Source organism: Malus sylvestris, chromosome 5, assembly GCF_916048215.2.
Source record: "Malus sylvestris chromosome 5, drMalSylv7.2, whole genome shotgun sequence".
Taxonomy (NCBI): domain Eukaryota; kingdom Viridiplantae; phylum Streptophyta; class Magnoliopsida; order Rosales; family Rosaceae; genus Malus; species Malus sylvestris.
Window position 1 is genome coordinate 38917299 of NC_062264.1, and position 19644 is coordinate 38936942.

The window sequence follows — 19644 nt, forward strand, 5'->3', positions numbered from 1 at the left end:
TAGTGTATCCACTTTGGTGGGGGTTCAAGCTTTCGGCCTTGGTTCTTGGAATCAAAGATACCCCAATAGTGTATCCTTCCTTGCTGGCAATAGTAACGTGTTACCACATAACGTTTGCCTTGTTTTCTTAATCTTATTACCTTTATGTCATAAGGTTTCTTCCCTATTTATTTCTTCTTTACACCTATATTAACCCAGTGTGTGTTGACATGTATCTCTGCACATGTGGTCTCATGCTTTGGAAGTAACCTTTATTTTAAGAGTAAATTGTAGCTATGGTCCCTGAACTTTACTCAAATTGGAGCAATGGTCCTTCAACTAAAAATCCATTACCATTGGTCCTTCAACTCATTAAAACGTGCAGCTATGGTCCCTCAACTAAAAATCCATTACCTTTGGTCCCTTAATTTTAATTCAACTGGAGAAATGATCCCTTAACTTTATCCCAATTGTAGCTATGGTCCTTCAAACATAACTCGGTTTGACAAAAAAATTTAAGTAGTTGACGAAAATGACCATAATTACACACTTTGATGAGTTGAGGGACCCTAATTAAATAAATGGTTATTCCAACATAACATATTTTGACAAAATTTTGAAGAAATTAATGAAAAGGACTATAGCTACATATTTTGATAAGTTGAGGGACCAATGGTAATGGATTTTTAGTTGAGGGACTATTGCTCCAATTTGAGTAAAGTTCAGGGATCATTGCTATAATTTACTCTTATTTTAATCACAAACATAACATTTTATCAATTAAAAGAAAGCTGAGTTACAAGAAAATATGTATTTTTTAAGGGATCTTATAGTCGTCTTTCATCATGATGTTCCTTTTATTTTATGCCAGTGAGAGATATTATGCTTCAGTGTCCATATTGAGATTATTTTTCTTTCTTTTTTGTGTTCAATTGTTTCATAAGTTCGTGAGTTTACTGTAGTAATCTACAAGTTTTCTTCCTTAACAACTCATAGTTTGTTGGGCAATATATCTGTCGTGGGAGGTGTTAAAGCTGTCTGATATCACATCTTACATCCCACAGTTTGTGATGGTTGGCTACAACTTTTAGAAGTATCTGAATGCAGTTAACTCTACTCACTCTAAACATGTCAAAGGCAAATGAAATGAAAAGAACAAAGAATCTATTTTGAAAGTGAATTGCTTATTTTTTCCATAATCAGAACCGAAGAATGTAAATAATTCATTTGGACTTTGTATTATTATGATCCTTACTAGTAAGCATTATAATGAACTGGCAATCATAGTTTTCTATGTGGTTGCTGTACATCTTCGTTGATTCCGTTTTTGTTTATGGCTGCCGGTGTGCTTCTTGTTCACTGATTGTAAATTTTTGTTTTAATAAAATTCTTTCTTTTCACTGAGAAAAAAATAGGTACAAATCATATAATTAGCTTTTTTTATGCAGAATATTTGGTTAGAAATGGAAAACTTTTCTTATTTCGATGATATAGTTACCGATTTTCCGTTTACAGTTTTTCTCTAAGATTCTATTGTATTGGGTTGATCTTTGCGTGTCACTATGTTGTGTTATGTTTTCCTTCATTTATTTTCAGGTATATCTTTGCATGTACGATGTTTTTTTTTTTTGTTAGTTGGCATATGCTACAAGTTAGAACCTGAAAACAAAATAAGGCAACCCTAGTTTTGTCCCTGTAATTCTTTTAAAATAACTATTTAAGGTATCAGATGGATTTTGTTTCTATTATATTTGGTGGAGACATGTGCTTTAGTGAGTGAATCTGAATTCATCTACGTTGATATTCAAGTCAAGTACACCTTTTTATAATGCAAAGTTGCAATTTTGTTCATTTTTTAAAATAGTCATTCTTAGTATCTTTAAACAGTTGCCATACCTTTCTGAACACACTGGTGTTTCCGTGTTTTGGCGGAAGATGTATGGCTCACCTGTTTTGTATCTTGACAAAATTTAATATTGCGATAGGCCAGTTGCCTCTTTCTATTTTAGTATCTGCTGATGAGTATAATTCTTCAGGTTTCATATTGCTTCCCTCTTTTCAGTATACTGATGAGGAGGTTGAGCGCTGCTATGAAGAATTTTATGAGGATGTGCATATGGAATTCTTGAAGTTTGGAGAAATTATAAGTTTCAAGGTTTCTGACAGCTTCTTTGTGATACCAAAATACTTCATCTGTTTTCAAAAGTATAAGGGCAATGGGCTGAAATTCTAGACTTCTTCTTGTTACTTTCCTATTCGCGCCATACAAATTTTCGGTTGGTAATCTTACAGTGACACATGGAGTATCTGTGTCAGGTTTGCAGAAATGGTGCATTCCACTTGCGGGGAAACGTGTACATACACTACAAATCAATGGATTCAGCTGTTGTTGCTTATCAATCTGTCAATGGCCGCTACTTTGCTGGGAAACAGGTATTGCACTTTCTTTGTATTTGAATACGTGCTTATGCGGTGTGATGAGAAAGAAATTCCATTTTTTCTACTCTATTATTTGTTTGCATGTTGGGTGGTTGCATTCAAAAGCACCTCTGTCATATCTTTGCCTACCTTGAAGTTTAATTTAATTGATATCTGTACGAGTTTTATATTTGCTTCTAATTGTAGCTGGCTATCAGTTTAACTAACTTCCCTGCTTGCTATTTGGCTAAACGTTTTTGGGATATCCCTTTCTTTCTTGAATCTCCTTGTTATATTTTACTTCCATAAATGCTAATTCCCTGCATTCTTGACATATTTCAGAACTGCCATCTTGAGGGGTGGTTTGTTGACCTAGTTGTTGTTTTTGGCAGATAAGTTGTGAATTTATTAATGCGACCAGATGGAAGGTTGCCATATGCGGGGAATATATGAAGTCGAGGTACAAGGTATTGGCAGTTCCTTCATTTCCCGTTGTCTTTTTTAGCCACACTCTTTCTTGAAGTTAAATTTTTTGGTTGTACTTTTCAGATTGAATAAGATTTTACAGAATTTTGTTTTGGAGTAATAAAATAAGTTTTGACTTTAATATGTCAATTCTAACCTTGAAGTCTGAGGATTCTCTTGTTGATAATCATTCTTGTTTAATGTTGCAGACATGTTCCCGTGGTACAGCTTGCAATTTTATCCACTGTTTCCGCAATCCTGGTGGATACTATGAATGGGCTGATAGTGATAGACCACCCCCAAAATTTTGGGCGAGAAAAATGGTTGCTTTATTTGGTTATTCTGATGCAGATGATTGTTGAATTATGGCCAAACAAACAACTTTCGGCTATTAAAAAAAGGAAAAGAAAAAACTTTTGGTTATAAAATTATAAAGACATCATGATGAGGAGGCATCATGATGATGTTTTTCTTCTTTTGTGGTTTTTTATTAGCCGAAAGTGATGGCTTGTTTTGAATAATAATTCATTGTTTTGTTTCGGTAGAAGCAAAGAAAAGGAGAGCTCAATTTTCAGAATAATAATTCATTGTTTTGTTTCGGTAGAAGCAAAGAAAAGGAGAGCTCAATTTTCAGATTAGAGCAGAAGAGAGAAGAGAGAAGAGTGAGAAGAGAGCTGCAGAGAAAAGGAGTGCATCAGAAGAATAGAAAGGGTGCAGCAACCCTTCGTTGAAGAGAAGAAGAAAGTGCTCTTCTTTTTGTTAGCAATCATCCATCATAATTGTTGTTGTAATAGCTTTGAGCTATATGTATAGAGAAGAAATTATACATTATATTTCTTTCTCTATTTGTTTCTGTGGTGTGTGAGAGCTATTGGGTGTATTGGGTTATTTGGATTGTGAGATTGCCAACACTTTGTAAACTCCCATTTGGTTGATAGTGGATTATTGGGTGAGCTCCTACTGCTCCGAGGACGTACTCCAGTTACACTGACTGTTGAGGAACCTCGTTAAAATCTTGGTGTTCTTTTATATTTTGTTCTTACATTTTCATTTGATATATTATCTGTGGGTTAGATTGAGTTGGTTCCAACGGGTTTGGTGCTGTCCTAGCACAACAATTGGTATCAGAGCACTAGTTGCTCTTGGGTACTGTCTAGTTGCCAAAGATGTCAGACGGGCAAGATGAAAATCCTTTTGGAAGCACCTCCGGGTTTGCAAGAACTACGGTGCAAAATGCAAAGTTCGAAGTTGAAAAGTTTGATGACACAAACAACTTCGGGATGTGGCAATGTGAGGTCAAAGATGTGTTGGCTCAACAAGATCTACTTGCCGCTTTGGGAGAAAAGCCGGAAGCTATGTCGAAGTCGGAATGGGAGAAATTAAATTTGTGGGCTTGCTCTTCAATTCGGTTGTGCCTTGCAAAAACTCAGAAGTATTTTGTGATGCGGGAGACGGTAGCAAGTGTGTTGTGGCAAAAATTGGAAGACAAGTATATGACAAAGAGTGCAGAGAACCGGCTACACTTGAAGAAAAAGCTCTACCGCTTCCAATACAAAGAAGGTACAAAAATGATTAGACACCTTGATGCTTTTAATAAGTTGATTGCCGACTTGTTAAATTTAGATGAGGATATTAAGGATGAAGATAAGGCCTTAATATTGTTGAATTCATTGCCGGACTCTTATGAGCATTTTGTTACCACTATTATGCATGGTAAAGAAACTGTGAAATTTGAAGATGTGTCAAATGCCTTGATGAATTATGAAATGAGGCATAGAGATAAAAATCATGATAGTACCTCTGAAGCTTTATTTGTTAGAGTTAGATCATCGGAGAGGAGGTCCTCTACTAGTAGGAAAAAATCACAGTCTCGACCTAGAGGAAACTCTAAAGGTAGAAAACCTTTGGAAAGGGATGAATGTGCCTTTTGTCGTAATAAGGGCCATTGGAAGAAAGATTGTCCCAAATTGAAGACCAAAGGAAAAGAAAGTTCTGAAGCTAATGTTGCTGAGGTTGAAACAGATTTTTCTGATTTTGCTTTAACCACTTCCTCATCATTTGATTGTGCTACTAAATGGGTGTTGGATACAGGTTGTACTCATCATATGACTCCTCACAAGGATTGGTTTTCAAGCTTGAAAGAGTTTGATGGTGGCGTTGTGTTCATGGGAGATGACAATCCTTGCACAACAAAAGGGATTGGTACAGTTCGTTTGAAGTTGCATGATGGCATGGTTAAAGAGTTGACAGGTGTTCGGTATGTACCGAATTTGAAGAAAAATCTTATTTCTTTGGGTACTTTGGAATCCAAGGGTTTCAGGTTTCATTCAGATGGACAGACATTGAAAGTTACTTATGGTGCACTTGTTGTGATGAAAGCTCCTAGATGTGGCCATTTATATTTATTGCAGGGAAGCACTGTGACAGGTGAAGCATTTGTAGTCTCTGAAAATATGGGCACATCTGATTCAGATACTACTAGATTGTGGCATATGAGATTAGGCCATACCGGTGAGAAAGCTCTACAAGGGCTTGTGAAACAAGGTCTTCTAAAAGGTGCCACGACTTGTAAGCTTGATTTCTGTGAGCATTGTGTCTTGGGGAAACAAACTAGAGTGAAGTTTGGTACTGCTGTACATCAGACGAAGGGCATTCTTGATTATGTGCATTCGGATGTTTGGGGTCCTACAAAGACTCCCTCTTTGAGTGGTAGACATTGGTTCGTGACCTTTGTTGATGATTATTCAAGAAGGTCTTGGGTCTACACTATGAAGCACAAGAGTGAGGTGTTAAGCATTTTCTTGGGTTGGAAGAAAATGGTTGAGAACCAGACTGGGAGAAAGATTAAGATTTTGAGATCGGATAATGGTGGTGAATACACATCCGATCCTTTCTTTAAAGTTTGCAAAGAAGAAGGAATTGTGAGACATTTCAGTGTTCGGGGAACTCCACAACAAAATGGAGTTGCAGAAAGATTGAATCGAACCTTGCTTGAGAAGGTTAGATGTATGTTGTCTCAGTCGGGTTTGAGCAAGTCATTTTGGGCAGAAGCAGTTAATTATGCATGTCACATCATCAACCGGTTACCCTCAGCTGCTATTCAGGGTAAGACACCAATGGAGGTATGGACTGGAAAATCTTCTTCTGATTATGACTATATCCGTATTTTTGGTTCACCTGCTTATTTTCATGTGACTGAAAATAAACTTGATCCTAGAGCCAAAAAGGCTATCTTTCTTGGTTTTAGTAGTGGTGTCAAAGGTTACAGGTTGTGGTGCCCAGAGATGAAAAAACTTGTAATCAGCAGAGATGTGACATTTGATGAAGAAAGTACGTTCAAAGACTCTGAGAAAAATGTGAAAGATGTCCAACAGGTGGAGCTTGAGAAAGTTGCCTCTGGTACTTCAAATCCTATTTCTGCTGATGTCGAAGCCACTACAAGTGAAGAAGTGGGAGACCATGAGGATGTTGAAGAAGTTGAACTTGAAGATTCTATTCAAGTTGAAGAGCAAGTTTCACCTCAAGAGTCTATTGCCAAAAACATAGGAAAGAGACAAATTACTAAGCCAGCTCGGTATAGTGACTATGTTTCTTTTGCTCTTCCTATTATCACTGATGATATTCCATCTAATTTCGAGGAAGCCATTGAGAGTGAGGAGAAGAAGAGGTGGTGCAATGCCATGGGTGATGAGATGAATTCTCTCTTGAAGAACAAGACGTGGGAGTTAGCTAAATTGCCTAAGGGCAAGAAAGCTATCGGTTGCAAATGGGTGTATGCCAAGAAGGAAGATGCTGATGAGAAAAGCAATGTGAGATTTAAAGCAAGATTAGTTGCTAAAGGGTATGCACAAAAGGAGGGCATTGACTACAATGAAATCTTTTCTCCGGTTGTGAAGCACTCCTCAATTCGTATTATGTTAGCTCTTGTTGCACAATATGATCTTGAGCTTGTGCAACTTGATGTGAAGACGGCTTTCCTACATGGTGATTTGAATGAAGAGATCTATATGTGTCAACCGGATGGGTATATAGTGAAAGGGAAGGAAAATTTGTTTTGCAAATTGAAGAAATCACTTTATGGCTTGAAGCAATCTCCAAGGCAATGGTATTTGAGGTTTGATAAATTTATGAGAGGCCAAAATTATTCTAGAAGTCAATATGATCATTGTGTGTACTTCAAGAAGTTGCAAGATGGGTCTTTCATTTATTTATTGATATATGTTGATGATATGTTGATTGCCTCAAAGAATGTTGAGGAGATTGAGAAATTGAAGAAACAAATGAAGAATGAGTTTGAGATGAAGGATCTTGGTGAAGCAAAGAAGATCCTTGGCATGGAGATCACTAGAGATAGAGAGAAGGGTTTGGTCAGTTTGAATCAAAGACAATACCTTGAGAAGTTGATTCGGAAGTTTGGAGTTCATGATTCAACCAAACCGGTTAGTACCCCTTTGGCTTCTCATTTTAAATTGAGTTCTCTACAATGTCCTAAAAATGATAAAGAGAAGCTGCAAATGAAAAATATACCATATGCAAATTTGGTTGGTAGTTTGATGTATGCAATGGTATGCTCTAGACCGGATATTGCTCATGCAGTTGGCATGGTGAGTCGATATATGCATAATCCAGGTAAAGAGCATTGGCAAGCAGCTAAGTGGATATTGAGGTATCTCCATGGTACTCGAGATGTTGGTTTATGCTTTGAGAGAGATGACTCTGGTATTGGTCATTTTGCAGTTGGTTATGTTGATTCAGATTATGCAGGTGATCTGGATGGAAGGAAGTCTACTACAGGCTATGTGTTTACTATGGCTAAAGGACCAGTTTGTTGGAGGTCAATTTTGCAGTCGTCTGTTGCCTTGTCTACTACAGAGGCTGAATATATGGCAGTTGCTGAAGCTATAAAGGAGGCCATTTGGATACATGGGCTGATTAGAGATTTGGGGGTTGATCAGAAGCAGGTGGAGATACATTGTGATAGTCAGAGTGCCATTTATTTGGCTAAGTATCAGGTTCATCATGCGAGGACCAAGCACATAGATGTGCGTTATCACTTTGTTCGTGAAATTGTTGGTGAAGGGGAAATCATTCTCCAGAAGATTCTAACTAAAGACAACCCCGCTGATATGTTGACTAAGGTTGTTGGTGTAGCCAAGTTTGTTCACTGTTTGAACTTGGCTCACATTTTGCCTATATAAAGAAGGCGTTGAGCAGTAGGAGTTTTGGAGCATTTGGCTCGGCATGAGTTGTTCTCTTGCTAGTGTTTGGGAGTGATTTTTTGTGTTGATTGTGTTGGTTGGCTTATCATGGTGTTTTCGGAATTTGGCCAAGGTGGAGATTGTTGAATTATGGCCAAACAAACAACTTTCGGCTATTAAAAAAAGGAAAAGAAAAAACTTTTGGTTATAAAATTATAAAGACATCATGATGAGGAGGCATCATGATGATGTTTTTCTTCTTTTGTGGTTTTTTATTAGCCGAAAGTGATGGCTTGTTTTGAATAATAATTCATTGTTTTGTTTCGGTAGAAGCAAAGAAAAGGAGAGCTCAATTTTCAGAATAATAATTCATTGTTTTGTTTCGGTAGAAGCAAAGAAAAGGAGAGCTCAATTTTCAGATTAGAGCAGAAGAGAGAAGAGAGAAGAGTGAGAAGAGAGCTGCAGAGAAAAGGAGTGCATCAGAAGAATAGAAAGGGTGCAGCAACCCTTCGTTGAAGAGAAGAAGAAAGTGCTCTTCTTTTTGTTAGCAATCATCCATCATAATTGTTGTTGTAATAGCTTTGAGCTATATGTATAGAGAAGAAATTATACATTATATTTCTTTCTCTATTTGTTTCTGTGGTGTGTGAGAGTTATTGGGTGTATTGGGTTATTTGGGTTGTGAGATTGCCAACACTTTGTAAACTCCCATTTGGTTGATAGTGGATTATTGGGTGAGCTCCTACTGCTCCGAGGACGTACTCCAGTTACACTGACTGTTGAGGAACCTCGTTAAAATCTTGGTGTTCTTTTATATTTTGTTCTTGCATTTTCATTTGATATATTATCTGTGGGTTAGATTGAGTTGGTTCCAACGGGTTTGGTGCTGTCCTAGCACAACAATGATAAACCAATGGTAGAAGAAAATTTTGGACAGCGGAGGAACTCTAGCAAGAAGTCATTGGGAGATTCTGAAAGGTATGCTTTACTTTAAGCAGCAGCTGTTGAATGTGTTGTATAAAGTACTTGTGAGATGTATGTTAATGTAGCTGTTGGAATATAAAACAATAGTTGGCCTGCATCCTACCGGGATAAATTATCATGGTATTAGATTGGGTGATTTTTCATTCAATCCCTACAACTGCAACCTCCCAATTTACGTCGAATTCCAAGCAAAGGGGATGGAGAGACAGACCAACATGCATGTGAGAGTTTGCATTGTAGTAATTTTGTCTTGTTTTCGTGCCCGGGATTATATAGCACATAAAAATACCATAAGCTATATATCATGTTCCAATTATGTACAATTATACATCTGATGCAAGTAAATAATTTTGGTAGGAAGCAGCAGGCAGGTGATGGTAACGTGACACTACAACTGCCCACATTCAGGAATTAATTTGTTGTGCTAAATTTTTCCAGGTGCTTGAAGTGCCCATCGTTTAATTTGGGTTAAGTTTGTGTAATCTATCATCTCCTGATTTAATAAGTTGGTGTAATTTATCATCTCCTGATTTAATTATTTTATGTATTATGATTTTCTATGAGGGCGTAGTTTTCTGTTAGGTGCTGATGGACAGTACAATAATTTGTGGAACTTCTTGGTCTCTGTTAGGTTCTCATAGTTTCCAGATTCATGGCAGGTACGGCTTGCGAAGATCTAGGTCTAGAGGGAGGGACAGTGATTCTGGTAGAAGATGTGACAATGAAAATTATGTTCTAGAGGGAACATGCCGTCAGAAGCATACAGGTGATGAGGATCTATGTGATGAGAGCAAGAACTTAAGAGACTACAACCCTAGGAGGAGCAGAAAGTGGGATACTGAATCTGGTGGAGAATTGTTGGAAAGGGAAATAGATAGAGACACACACCGTGGACATACTAGGCGTAGCCCAAGACAGCAAAACAGGGATCATAAGAACAAAACCTATGAAACTGAATCTGATGGGGATTTGTCGCAACGGAACAGAATAGCACAGCATGGTACCAGGAAAAGCTCAAGCCAACAGCGGAAAGTAGAATTCCCGGATGAATATAGGGATCGGGAGAACAAAAATCATGAAGTGAATTGGGACTGGTCAGATAGGGACAGAAACAAAGATGCTGCATACCATGACAATGGTAGACATTCTGGGCAAAAGAGGAAGGTGAGATGTCGGGGTGATCATAAGGACATCAAGAACAGAGCTGATGATACTGATGGAGAGCGGTCAGACAGCAACATGAAAGGTGATGAGCATCACAGTAGGAGGAAAAGCCTGGGACCCTCGTCGCACTCCAGCAAAGCTTGTAAATTCTCAAATCACAGGGAAAGAACCACCATGTCCTGTAGTACTGACTTAAGTGATGATCTGTTAGAAAACGATGCAGAAAGGCCCCCTAGTCATGCTGGGAAACGATCAAAACGCTTGGATGAAGTATCATATATTTCAGATGATGATAAAGTCCCAACACTAGATTTGAAACATAGGGCTGATCATTTGAGCATAGAGATGAGGGAAGCTGATTCTCTAGTTGAAAATTTGAAATCAGGTGGAACCCATGAGTCCAGCAGTGTGGGTCTAGATGATATAAGATGCAACTCTGATGTACTCACGGACAAAGAGGATCGCTGGGAACCCGAAAATAGTTCCGTTGAGAATGAGATATACCATACGTGTAAAAGAAAGGCTGGAAGTTGAGAGAGTGGCGATTCTGGCAGGCCAGGTCCATCTAAAGGAAGAGATGAATCAAGTGATTTTGATTCGGAACTCTACTACTAGGGTAAAATTGGCCGGGAAGAAGACGAAAAATCTGACAGGGTAACTCATTCCGAACATGGAAAATCAAGGAGAAAGTCTAGAAACAAAGATGGCAAGCTTGACGGTGATAACAGACCACGGCAGGGTAGCAGCCAATCAAGCCACAGGAGACACTCGAGTGGCTTGGATGATGCCACAGATTCATCCGATGGTGACAGAATCTGGAAGGAAACACGAGGCACCATGCAGGTCATAGATCTCGTGATCACAAACGATGTCATTAGAAGAAGTAATCATAAAAGCAATAGGTTAGCCCCTTGAGATTCATCTCTAAGAGTTGTTACAAGTCTGTCCACAAGGAAGAATACAGAAATGTAGGCTGTGAAACCGTGTTCTCGTTATCAGTTAGTTGTGAAACCCTCTTCTTATTGTATTGTTTCCATGTTTTCAGTGCAGTTCTAGGCTCTTATATATGAAGAATATTGTGAGGATATGTGCATTATAGTTGAAGTTTGGAGAAAGTATTACTTGGATTGTGAATAATTTAAAATTAGACAACTTTTTCTTACGAGAAAGAATGAGTTTAGTAATATGGCGTTTCGTTCAATAATACAATTTAGGTGGAAGTACTTAAAATCTGTTAGACGAGAGACCAGTTGAATTCCTATTGAAACACTTAGAGCCTCTGTCACTAGAAGCTAACCAAGTAAACTTCAACACCAGTAGTCTTACAGTCAGTTATGGTGGAAGTTATATGTGTAGTAGCTTTAACCCCATAAGAGCGGTACTCCTCCCAGTTAAGAAATCAGGTAAGCACTTACCCGAATGTGTCCCTTTACCAGGCCCAACAGATAGCCTTCTCCAATTTTTGTTAATGTTTGTACTAGCTTTCCCTATTGGTGGTAGCCCTCTCTGGCTAAGGTTACGCCCGAAACAATGGCTTCACACATTCCCAACACAACGGACAGCTTTATTGATGTTTTTAGTTATAACTAGGGATCTAAGTTCTATATTAATTTGCAACACTCATCATCTGTTTTGTTGTAAATACACGTTATAAAATATATGCCTTATAATTGGGGATCTAAGTTTTATATCTACAATACTCATCATCTGTCTTGTTGTAAATACAGGCTATAAATTATTTGCAACACTCATTATCAGTCTGATCAGGCTACATAAAAGTACTTTTTGACCCCCAAAGACATTTAGGAAGGCTAACAACTTTATGACACAAGATTTTAGGAGCAGGCCGACTCAGACACTAATCAGGCCATGTGTCAACCCGCAATCAAAAGAAAAAGTTTAGGACGGGACACAAAGGTGATTTGGCTGTTCTAAGTGACGTGGTTAATTAATCAAGGCTGAGCGGGATGCTGGGAACACATTGAACCTTTGGATGTTATTAGAAATGTTGCATGCACGTTACTGCGGGAATACAAATTGTATGAAACATTATGTTTGAATGATATAAAAGATTATGTCATAAACGAAGTTGTGAGATGCATACAATTGCCCTCTTGTGTGCCCAAGAGTATGCTACTGACCGGCCAACCATGTCGTCGGTTGTTTTCCAGCCTGCATTTTTATTGAGGAGGAATTATACTAGTGGAGATCAATCAACAAGTACTGAAGGTGACATGTACAGAAAAAGAAGCTCGCTAAAAAAAGACCTGGGATATCGAAAATGTTCCACAAGATATATGTAACAGTAGTAGTTTGCAAAAGATAATATTAAGCGCATACAATTTGTTAATGTGTGAAGAAAGGGTGAACCAAATCTACCATTCTTTGAAAATGAAGATTCTCTAAGCAAAGTGAACCTCAACCAAGCTTTATCCCATTAGGTGGAGTAGGCTGTATGAATCTTAGAACATTACAGCATTCGGTTTTACTCCAAATCTTATGTTAAATAACCTTGTTGATGTTCGAACTCACAAAATTTAAATATAAATAAAAAAAAAAAAAACACTTCTTGTGGCTTTTTGGTTGATGCATGCATGACTTCACACAAAAGCTTGGACTTTTTCAAATTCGGCGGACCTTCTAATTCCTAGTATTCCTAATTCAAGTATGCTACTACGGTCAAATCTAAGGCGTGTATAGAAAAGGTGGAGATGGAGCAATGTGCATGTCTACGTACAGAAATCAATTCTCTGAAAAGAAGTACTAGTCATAAATTACTGAAAGAATCAACGGTGTATAAATGGCCGTGTGCAACTCGTTTAGAATTCTCAAAATAAAACTACGAGTTCTACAGTGGCGGCTAATGACGTGTGGTCAGAATTAGTGAAGGGGAAATTTCTAACTGCGTGTAAGATTGGAAATAGCCGGTGAGTTGACTGTTGCATCAACGACTGGAAGTCGCGGTAGGTTCACATTGCATCAATGACAAAAATAACAATTGCAACGTACAAGATTACTTAATCAATATATAATACATTTAGCAAGCAATCAGTAGTACTTGGCAAACCTTTGTTCTGCAATAATGCATTTTGTGAAAGGTCTGCTAAATGTTTTGATTCTTCAGCTCCTCCTTCTCCAGCTCTGCTCTTCCTTGGACACCATAAAATTTGATCAACCCATCGGAGACGGTGATTTCTTGGTGTCCAAGAATGACACCTTTGTCCTGGGATTCTTTAGTCCCAAAATATCGACCAACCGCTATGTCGGAATTTGGTACAAGTTTTCGGAAGACATGGTTGTGTGGGTAGCCAACAGGGATAATCCCATCAATGGCAGCTCAGGAGTTCTCTCAATAGGTTTTGATGGAAACCTAGTGCTGCAAGCCAATACCAGCCAAGGCCTTGTTCCTCTGTGGTCAACAAATGTTTCGATATCATTAGCGAGCAACGATAATATTTTTGCGCAAATTCTTGATTCGGGAAGCCTTGTTTTGGCTAAACAAGGCAGCCAGGATGTTTTTTGGCAGAGCACTGATCACCCTACAAATATTCTTCTTTCGAAAATGAAAATCGGGTTGGACAGAAGAAGTGGCATAAACCGGTTCCTCACGTGTTGGAACTCGGACAACGATCCTGGGATGGGGAACGTTTCATTGAGAATGGACCTGAATGGATCGCCACAGTTGATCTTGTACAAGAATGAGGCTAAGTGGTGGAGGTCAGGACAGTGGGACGGGATTCAATGGGGGGGCATACCTGCTGTGCACCGGAGCGATGTGTTTAAGATCAATTTTGTGAACAACAAAGATGAAGCTGCTGTGCAGTGGACTGTTCTTGACCCTTCGATTTACTCATTGAACAAAATAGACGGGTCGGGAACACTCAACCACCTAGTATGGCAAGAGCAGCAAAAGCGGTGGGTTTTGCTTTGGTCGGCGCCATTGGATGCCTGTGACAGCTATGGCAAGTGTGGTAAATTCGGCAATTGCAATCCTACTAACATTGGATTCAACTGCACATGCTACCCCGGATATGAACCAATATCACCAAAGGATTGGGATTTGAAAGACGGGAGTGGCGGGTGCAAGAGGCGGCAGGGCTTGCGGTCCATGTGTAGGAACGGCGAGGGGTTTGTGAAGATGGAAAATGTAAAGGTTCCAGACACGTCCTCTATAAAACTGGAGAGTAATTTGAGCTTAGAAGCGTGCAAGGAGGAGTGCTTGAAGAACTGCTCATGCTTGGCATATGCAAGTGCAGATGTGAGGAATGGAGGGACTGGATGCATGACATGGTATACAGATTTGATGGATACTAAGCAGTTCACAGAAGGCGGGCAAGATTTGTATATTCGCGCAGATGCAGTAGTTTTAGGTACCTTATTTTCCTAAAAATTGCGTCAATTACATGTTTCAACTTCATACCATTCATAGCACTAGTGAATTGATTTTTTTTTTCTTTTTTTCAGCTCAGTATAAAAACAAGTCAGGAGGAGGGTATTTTTCCGGGAGAAGGCGACTGGCTATTATATTGGTAGTGTCAATTTCTGTCGCCTCATTGCTCATCCTCGCAGTTCTATGTTGGTTCAGGAAAAGGAGCAGGAAAGGTATGCGAAAAGGAAAAGTTTCCCCTTCTATGGTCTTGTAAATTTGTTTTGCAGCTTTATTTCAGCTCAGTTTCATTTTCTTTGTGAAACTTTTTATACCCTGAAATTTCGATGGAATTGAAACAGGGAGAGGAGGACAACCCAAATTTCTGAATGATCCCACTGCTTCTGGTTCACGAAGCTATGAAGATTTGCCAATAAAAAATGAGGTTGATGAACACAAAGGAGAGACAGATTTACCTTTTTTCGATTTAACCACTGTGGTTGCAGCCACAGAAAACTTCTCTTTTGCTAACATGCTTGGACATGGCGGCTTCGGCACGGTATATAAGGTACTTTCCCTAGAACATTTTGAGTGTCTCAGCATTGTGTGGCTTCAAATAAAATGTGAAATACTCTTCCGTGTACTTTGTTTACTCTGCTGCAAATATACCAATACATAAGCTCTGTGACATTGAGGCAGATAAGACAGAATTGGATGTAAACATTATATCGATCTGAAGTTGTCATTAAGATTGTCGAGTCTTCACTGTGATTTCAGGGATGTCTAGCTGATGGACAGGACATAGCTGTCAAAAGATTATCTAGAAATTCAGGACAAGGCGTAGATGAATTCAAGAATGAAGTAATGCTTATAGCAAAGCTTCAGCATAGAAATCTTGTGAGACTTTTGGGTTGCTGCATACATCAAGAAGAGAGGATGCTAATCTATGAATACATGCCGAATCGCAGCTTGGACTTATGCATTTTTGGTATGCAATCTATGAATACATGCAGAAATTAAGAAATCCTAAACTCGTAGCTAATAGAAGCTTTTATGTGTTGTGTTCAGATAAAAACAGAAAGTCATCGTTAGATTGGAGAAAGCGGTTTCAAATTATCATTGGGATTGCTCGAGGCGTCCTATATCTTCATCAAGATTCAAGACTAAAAATAATCCACAGGGATTTGAAGGCAAGCAATGTTTTACTGGATGGTTCGATGAACCCAAAAATATCAGATTTTGGCATGGCAAGAATGTTCGGGGATGATCAAATTGAAGCAAACACGAACAGAGTTGTTGGCACCTAGTAATTCCCTCCTCTCTCTCGAAATAAAAGTCAAGTAGAGTCGATGCTTTTTTAGTACTGATATTGTGTGATTGCAGTGGTTACATGTCACCAGAGTATGCTATGGATGGGCTATATTCCACAAAATCCGATGTGTTTAGCTTCGGAGTCTTGGCACTAGAGATCATTAGCGGCAGGAAGAACAGTTTCCAATTCGAAAACTCCTCTCTGAATTTGGTTGGAATTGTAAGTAAACGTATAACTTTTGAAACGATGAATCTAACTCTCGAATAGTCCAATGATCTAAACATTGTAGTCAAACTTGTTTCAGATATGGGACTTGTGGACAGAGGGAAAAGTCTTGGACATAGTTGATTCATCACTGAACCAGTCGTATTCGACTCATGAAGTTATGAGATGCATTCAAATTGGGCTCTTGTGCGTGCAAGAATATGCAACAGACCGGCCAACCATGCTAGATGTTGTGTTCATGCTGGGGAATGAAACGAATCTTCCACATCCGAAAAAGGCAGCGTTTAGCTTCAAAAACAGAGGTCCGGACTCTTCAAAGTCTAGAGGAGCTTCCTCTGTAAATGATATAACAGTAACAGTTATTGAAGCTCGTTGAGTTTGCCCTTTTCAGGCACTTGTAGAGATTTTGCATTACTTCTTGAAGTATCTGTACTCAAATTGAGATTTCTTTGTATGTGAAGGTTTTAAATTTAAATTCAAATCCTAGAATCCAAACAAGGCCTAAATGTTTAAATTTTTTATCAAACATGAAGGCGTGTTCAGCTGAGTAACATTAAATTTAAATTCAAATCCTAGAATCCAAACAAGGCCTAAATGTTTAAATTAATGAGAAACGGTGTTGGCATCATCGTGGACAAGACCTTGACACAAGATGTTGTAGATGTCAAGAGGGTAGGAGATAGAATCATGGCAATCAAGATTGTAATAGGACAAGAACTTATCAATGTGATTAGTGCGTACGCACCTCAAGTAGGGTTGGATACGAGTTCGAAGGAGAAATTTTGGGAAGACCTTGGAGACTTGGTGCAAGGAATTGCTCAGACGGAGAAGTTATTTATAGGAGGAGATTTAAATGGACACGTGGGCAGGGAGACAGGCAACTATGGAGGTTTTCATGGTGGCCATGGTTTTGGGGAGAGAAACGAGGATGGGGAAGCTATCTTGGATTTTGCAATGGCATATGATCTCTTTTTAGCCAACACCTTCTTTAAGAAGAGAGAAGAACATGTGATCACCTACAAGAGTGGGTCGTCAAAAACACAAATAGATTTTCTTCTAATGAGGAAAGGGGATCGTATAACTTGTAAGGATTGCAAAGTTATACCAGAAGAGAGCGTGGCTAATCAACATCGCTTGTTGGTGATGGATGTACATATCAAAAGAGTGAGAAAAAAGAACAAGACTTGGAAGTGCCCAAGGACTAGATGGTGGAATCTAAAAGAAGAAAAACAAGCCATTTTCAAAGAGAAAGTAATCACCCAGTGTGTGTGGGATAGAGAGGGGGAAGCTAACCAAATGTGGGATTCCATGGCTAGTTGTATCCGAAAAGTAGCAAAAGAGGTATTAGGAGAGTCCAAGGGCTTTGCCCCACACCAAAAGGAATCTTGGTGGTGGAATGAGGAGGTACAAACAAAGGTGAAGGCTAAGAAGGAATGTTGTAAAGCCTTATACAAGGATAGGACCGATGAAAATGGTGAAAGGTATAGAAAAGCGAAGCAAGAGGCGAAGAAAGCTGTGAGAGAAGCTAAGTTAGCGGCTTATGACGATATGTATAAGCGACTAGATACCAAAGAATGAGAGTTGGATATCTATAAACTAGCTAGAGCAAGGGAAAAGAAGACAAGGGACCTAAACCAAGTGAGGTGCATCAAGGATGAGGATGGAAATGTTCTTGCTACAGAGAACGCGGTTAAAGACAGATGGAAAGGTTATTTTCATAATCTTTTCAATTAAGGACATGAAAGGAGTGCTTCTTTAGGGGAGTTGAGTAACTCAGAAGAGTGTAGAAACTACTCTTTTTATCGTAGAATCCGGAAGGAAGAAGTGGTTGTAGCTTTGAAGAAGATGAAGCATAGAAAAGCAGTAGGTCCAGACGATATACCAATCGAAGTGTGGAAAGTTTTGGGAGAGACAGGTATAACATGGCTCACTGACCTTTTCAATAGGATTTTGAAAACGAAGAAGATGCCAAATGAGTGGCGAATGAGCACTTTGGTGCCTATCTACAAGAATAAGGGCGATGTACAAAATTGCATGAAATATAGGGGTATTAAGCTAATGAGTCATACAATGAACTTTGGTAGAGAGTCATTGAGCATAGATTGAGGCAAGAGACACGGGTTTCGGACAACCAATTCGGGTTCATGCCAGGACGCTCAACCATGGAGGCAATCTATCTCTTACGAAGATTGATGGAAAGATATAGAGATGGGAAAAAGGATTTACACATGGTCTTTATAGATTTGGAAAAAGCGTATGATAGGGTCCCAAGAGACATTCTTTGGAGGATTTTAGAGAAGAAAGGAGTACGAGTAGCATATATCCAAGCTATACAGGATATGTATGAAGGAGCAAAGACTGCCGTAAGAACTCATGAAGGATAAACCGAAAGCTTTCCCATAACTGTAGGATTACATCAAGGCTCATCCTTAAGTCCTTACCTTTTTGCGTTGGTAATGGATGAGTTAACAGGACATATTCAAGATGATATTCCTTGGTGTATGCTTTTCGCAGATGATATAGTGTTGATAGATGAAACTCAGGAAGGGGTAAATGCAAAGCTTAACCTTTGGAGAGAAGTGTTGGAATCTAAAGGTCTTCGCCTAAGCCGATCAAAGACAGAATATATGGAGTGCAAGTTTAGTGCAAATGGAGGCCAAAACGAGTTAGGGGTGAGGATCGGAGATCAAGAAATACCAAAGAGCGACCGTTTTCGTTACCTAGGATCTATCTTGCAAAAGAACGGAGAATTAGATGGAGATCTCAACCATAGAATACAAGCTGGATGGATGAAGTGGAAAAGTGCATCCGGCGTGTTGTGTAACCGCCGTATGCCACTGAAGCTCAAGGAAAAATTTTATAGGACGGCAATAAGGCCGGCGATGCTGTATGGCACAGAATGTTGGGCGGTGAAGCATCAACACGTACACAAAATGGGTGTAGCGGAGATGAGGATGCTTCGTTGGATGTGTGGGCACACGAGAAAGGATAAGATTAGGAATGAGGATATCCAGGGTAAAGTAGGAGTAGCCGAAATTGAAGGAAAGATGAGAGAAAATCGGTTAAGGTGGTTTGGACATGTGCAAAGAAGGCCTACTGACGCTCCGATTAGAAGATGCGACTATAGGACAGAGGTTCAGGGCCGAAGGGGTAGAGGAAGACCTAGGAAAACTTTGGAAGAGACCCTAAGAAAAGACTTAGAATACTTGGATATAACGGAGGACATGACACAGGACAGAACACAATGGCGTTCTAAGATTCATATAGCCGATCCCACTCAGTGACTTGGATTTTCCAAGTCTCCAACCGAGAAGTTTTCCTCACTCGGGAAATTAAGGGAACACTACCTCAACCTACATGCTCCACTCACAAAGCTTCAACATACAAGCTTCAACAAAAGAAAATTCAAAGAACTTAGCGAAGAAGGCTTTGGTGTATTTAACACAATACGTTGAAATGAAGGAAAGCTTATTTATTGATATCCCCGATAAGTTACAAATATGTACATATACTTGAGTCAAAATAAACAAACA

At 39.1% G+C, this 19644-nt stretch overlaps 2 protein-coding genes across 2 annotated transcripts; both read left to right on the forward strand.

Annotated features, from left to right (window-relative positions):
* Nucleotides 1-6: 6 nt before the first annotated feature.
* LOC126621091 (zinc finger CCCH domain-containing protein 5-like) lies at nt 7-12292 on the forward strand. Its single transcript, XM_050289488.1, has 7 exons — nt 7-70; nt 976-2134; nt 2296-2412; nt 2790-2864; nt 3072-3213; nt 8963-9038; nt 9704-12292. The coding sequence occupies exons 2-7, from the start codon at nt 1919-1921 to the stop codon at nt 10740-10742; spliced, it is 1665 nt and encodes a 554-aa protein (XP_050145445.1). The 5' UTR covers nt 7-70; nt 976-1918; the 3' UTR covers nt 10743-12292.
* A 958-nt stretch (nt 12293-13250) lies between these two features.
* On the forward strand, nt 13251-16609 carry LOC126621071 (G-type lectin S-receptor-like serine/threonine-protein kinase At1g11410). Its single transcript, XM_050289439.1, has 7 exons — nt 13251-14578; nt 14673-14810; nt 14937-15142; nt 15352-15562; nt 15643-15880; nt 15958-16105; nt 16191-16609. The coding sequence occupies exons 1-7, from the start codon at nt 13291-13293 to the stop codon at nt 16485-16487; spliced, it is 2526 nt and encodes an 841-aa protein (XP_050145396.1). The 5' UTR covers nt 13251-13290; the 3' UTR covers nt 16488-16609.
* Nucleotides 16610-19644: the final 3035 nt, after the last annotated feature.

Coding starts and splice junctions, on each gene's coding strand:
- LOC126621071 (XM_050289439.1), top strand. CDS start 13,291: ATGCATTTTGTGAAAGGTCTGCTAAATGTTTTGATTCTTCAGCTCCTC. Junction 15,143..15,351: donor GCTTCGGCACGGTATATAAG/GTACTTTCCCTA, acceptor CTGTGATTTCAG/GGATGTCTAGCTGATGGACA. Junction 16,106..16,190: donor CTCTGAATTTGGTTGGAATT/GTAAGTAAACGT, acceptor AACTTGTTTCAG/ATATGGGACTTGTGGACAGA.
- LOC126621091 (XM_050289488.1), top strand. CDS start 1,919: ATGGCTCACCTGTTTTGTATCTTGACAAAATTTAATATTGCGATAGGC. Junction 2,413..2,789: donor GCTACTTTGCTGGGAAACAG/GTATTGCACTTT, acceptor TGTTTTTGGCAG/ATAAGTTGTGAATTTATTAA. Junction 2,865..3,071: donor ATATGAAGTCGAGGTACAAG/GTATTGGCAGTT, acceptor TTAATGTTGCAG/ACATGTTCCCGTGGTACAGC.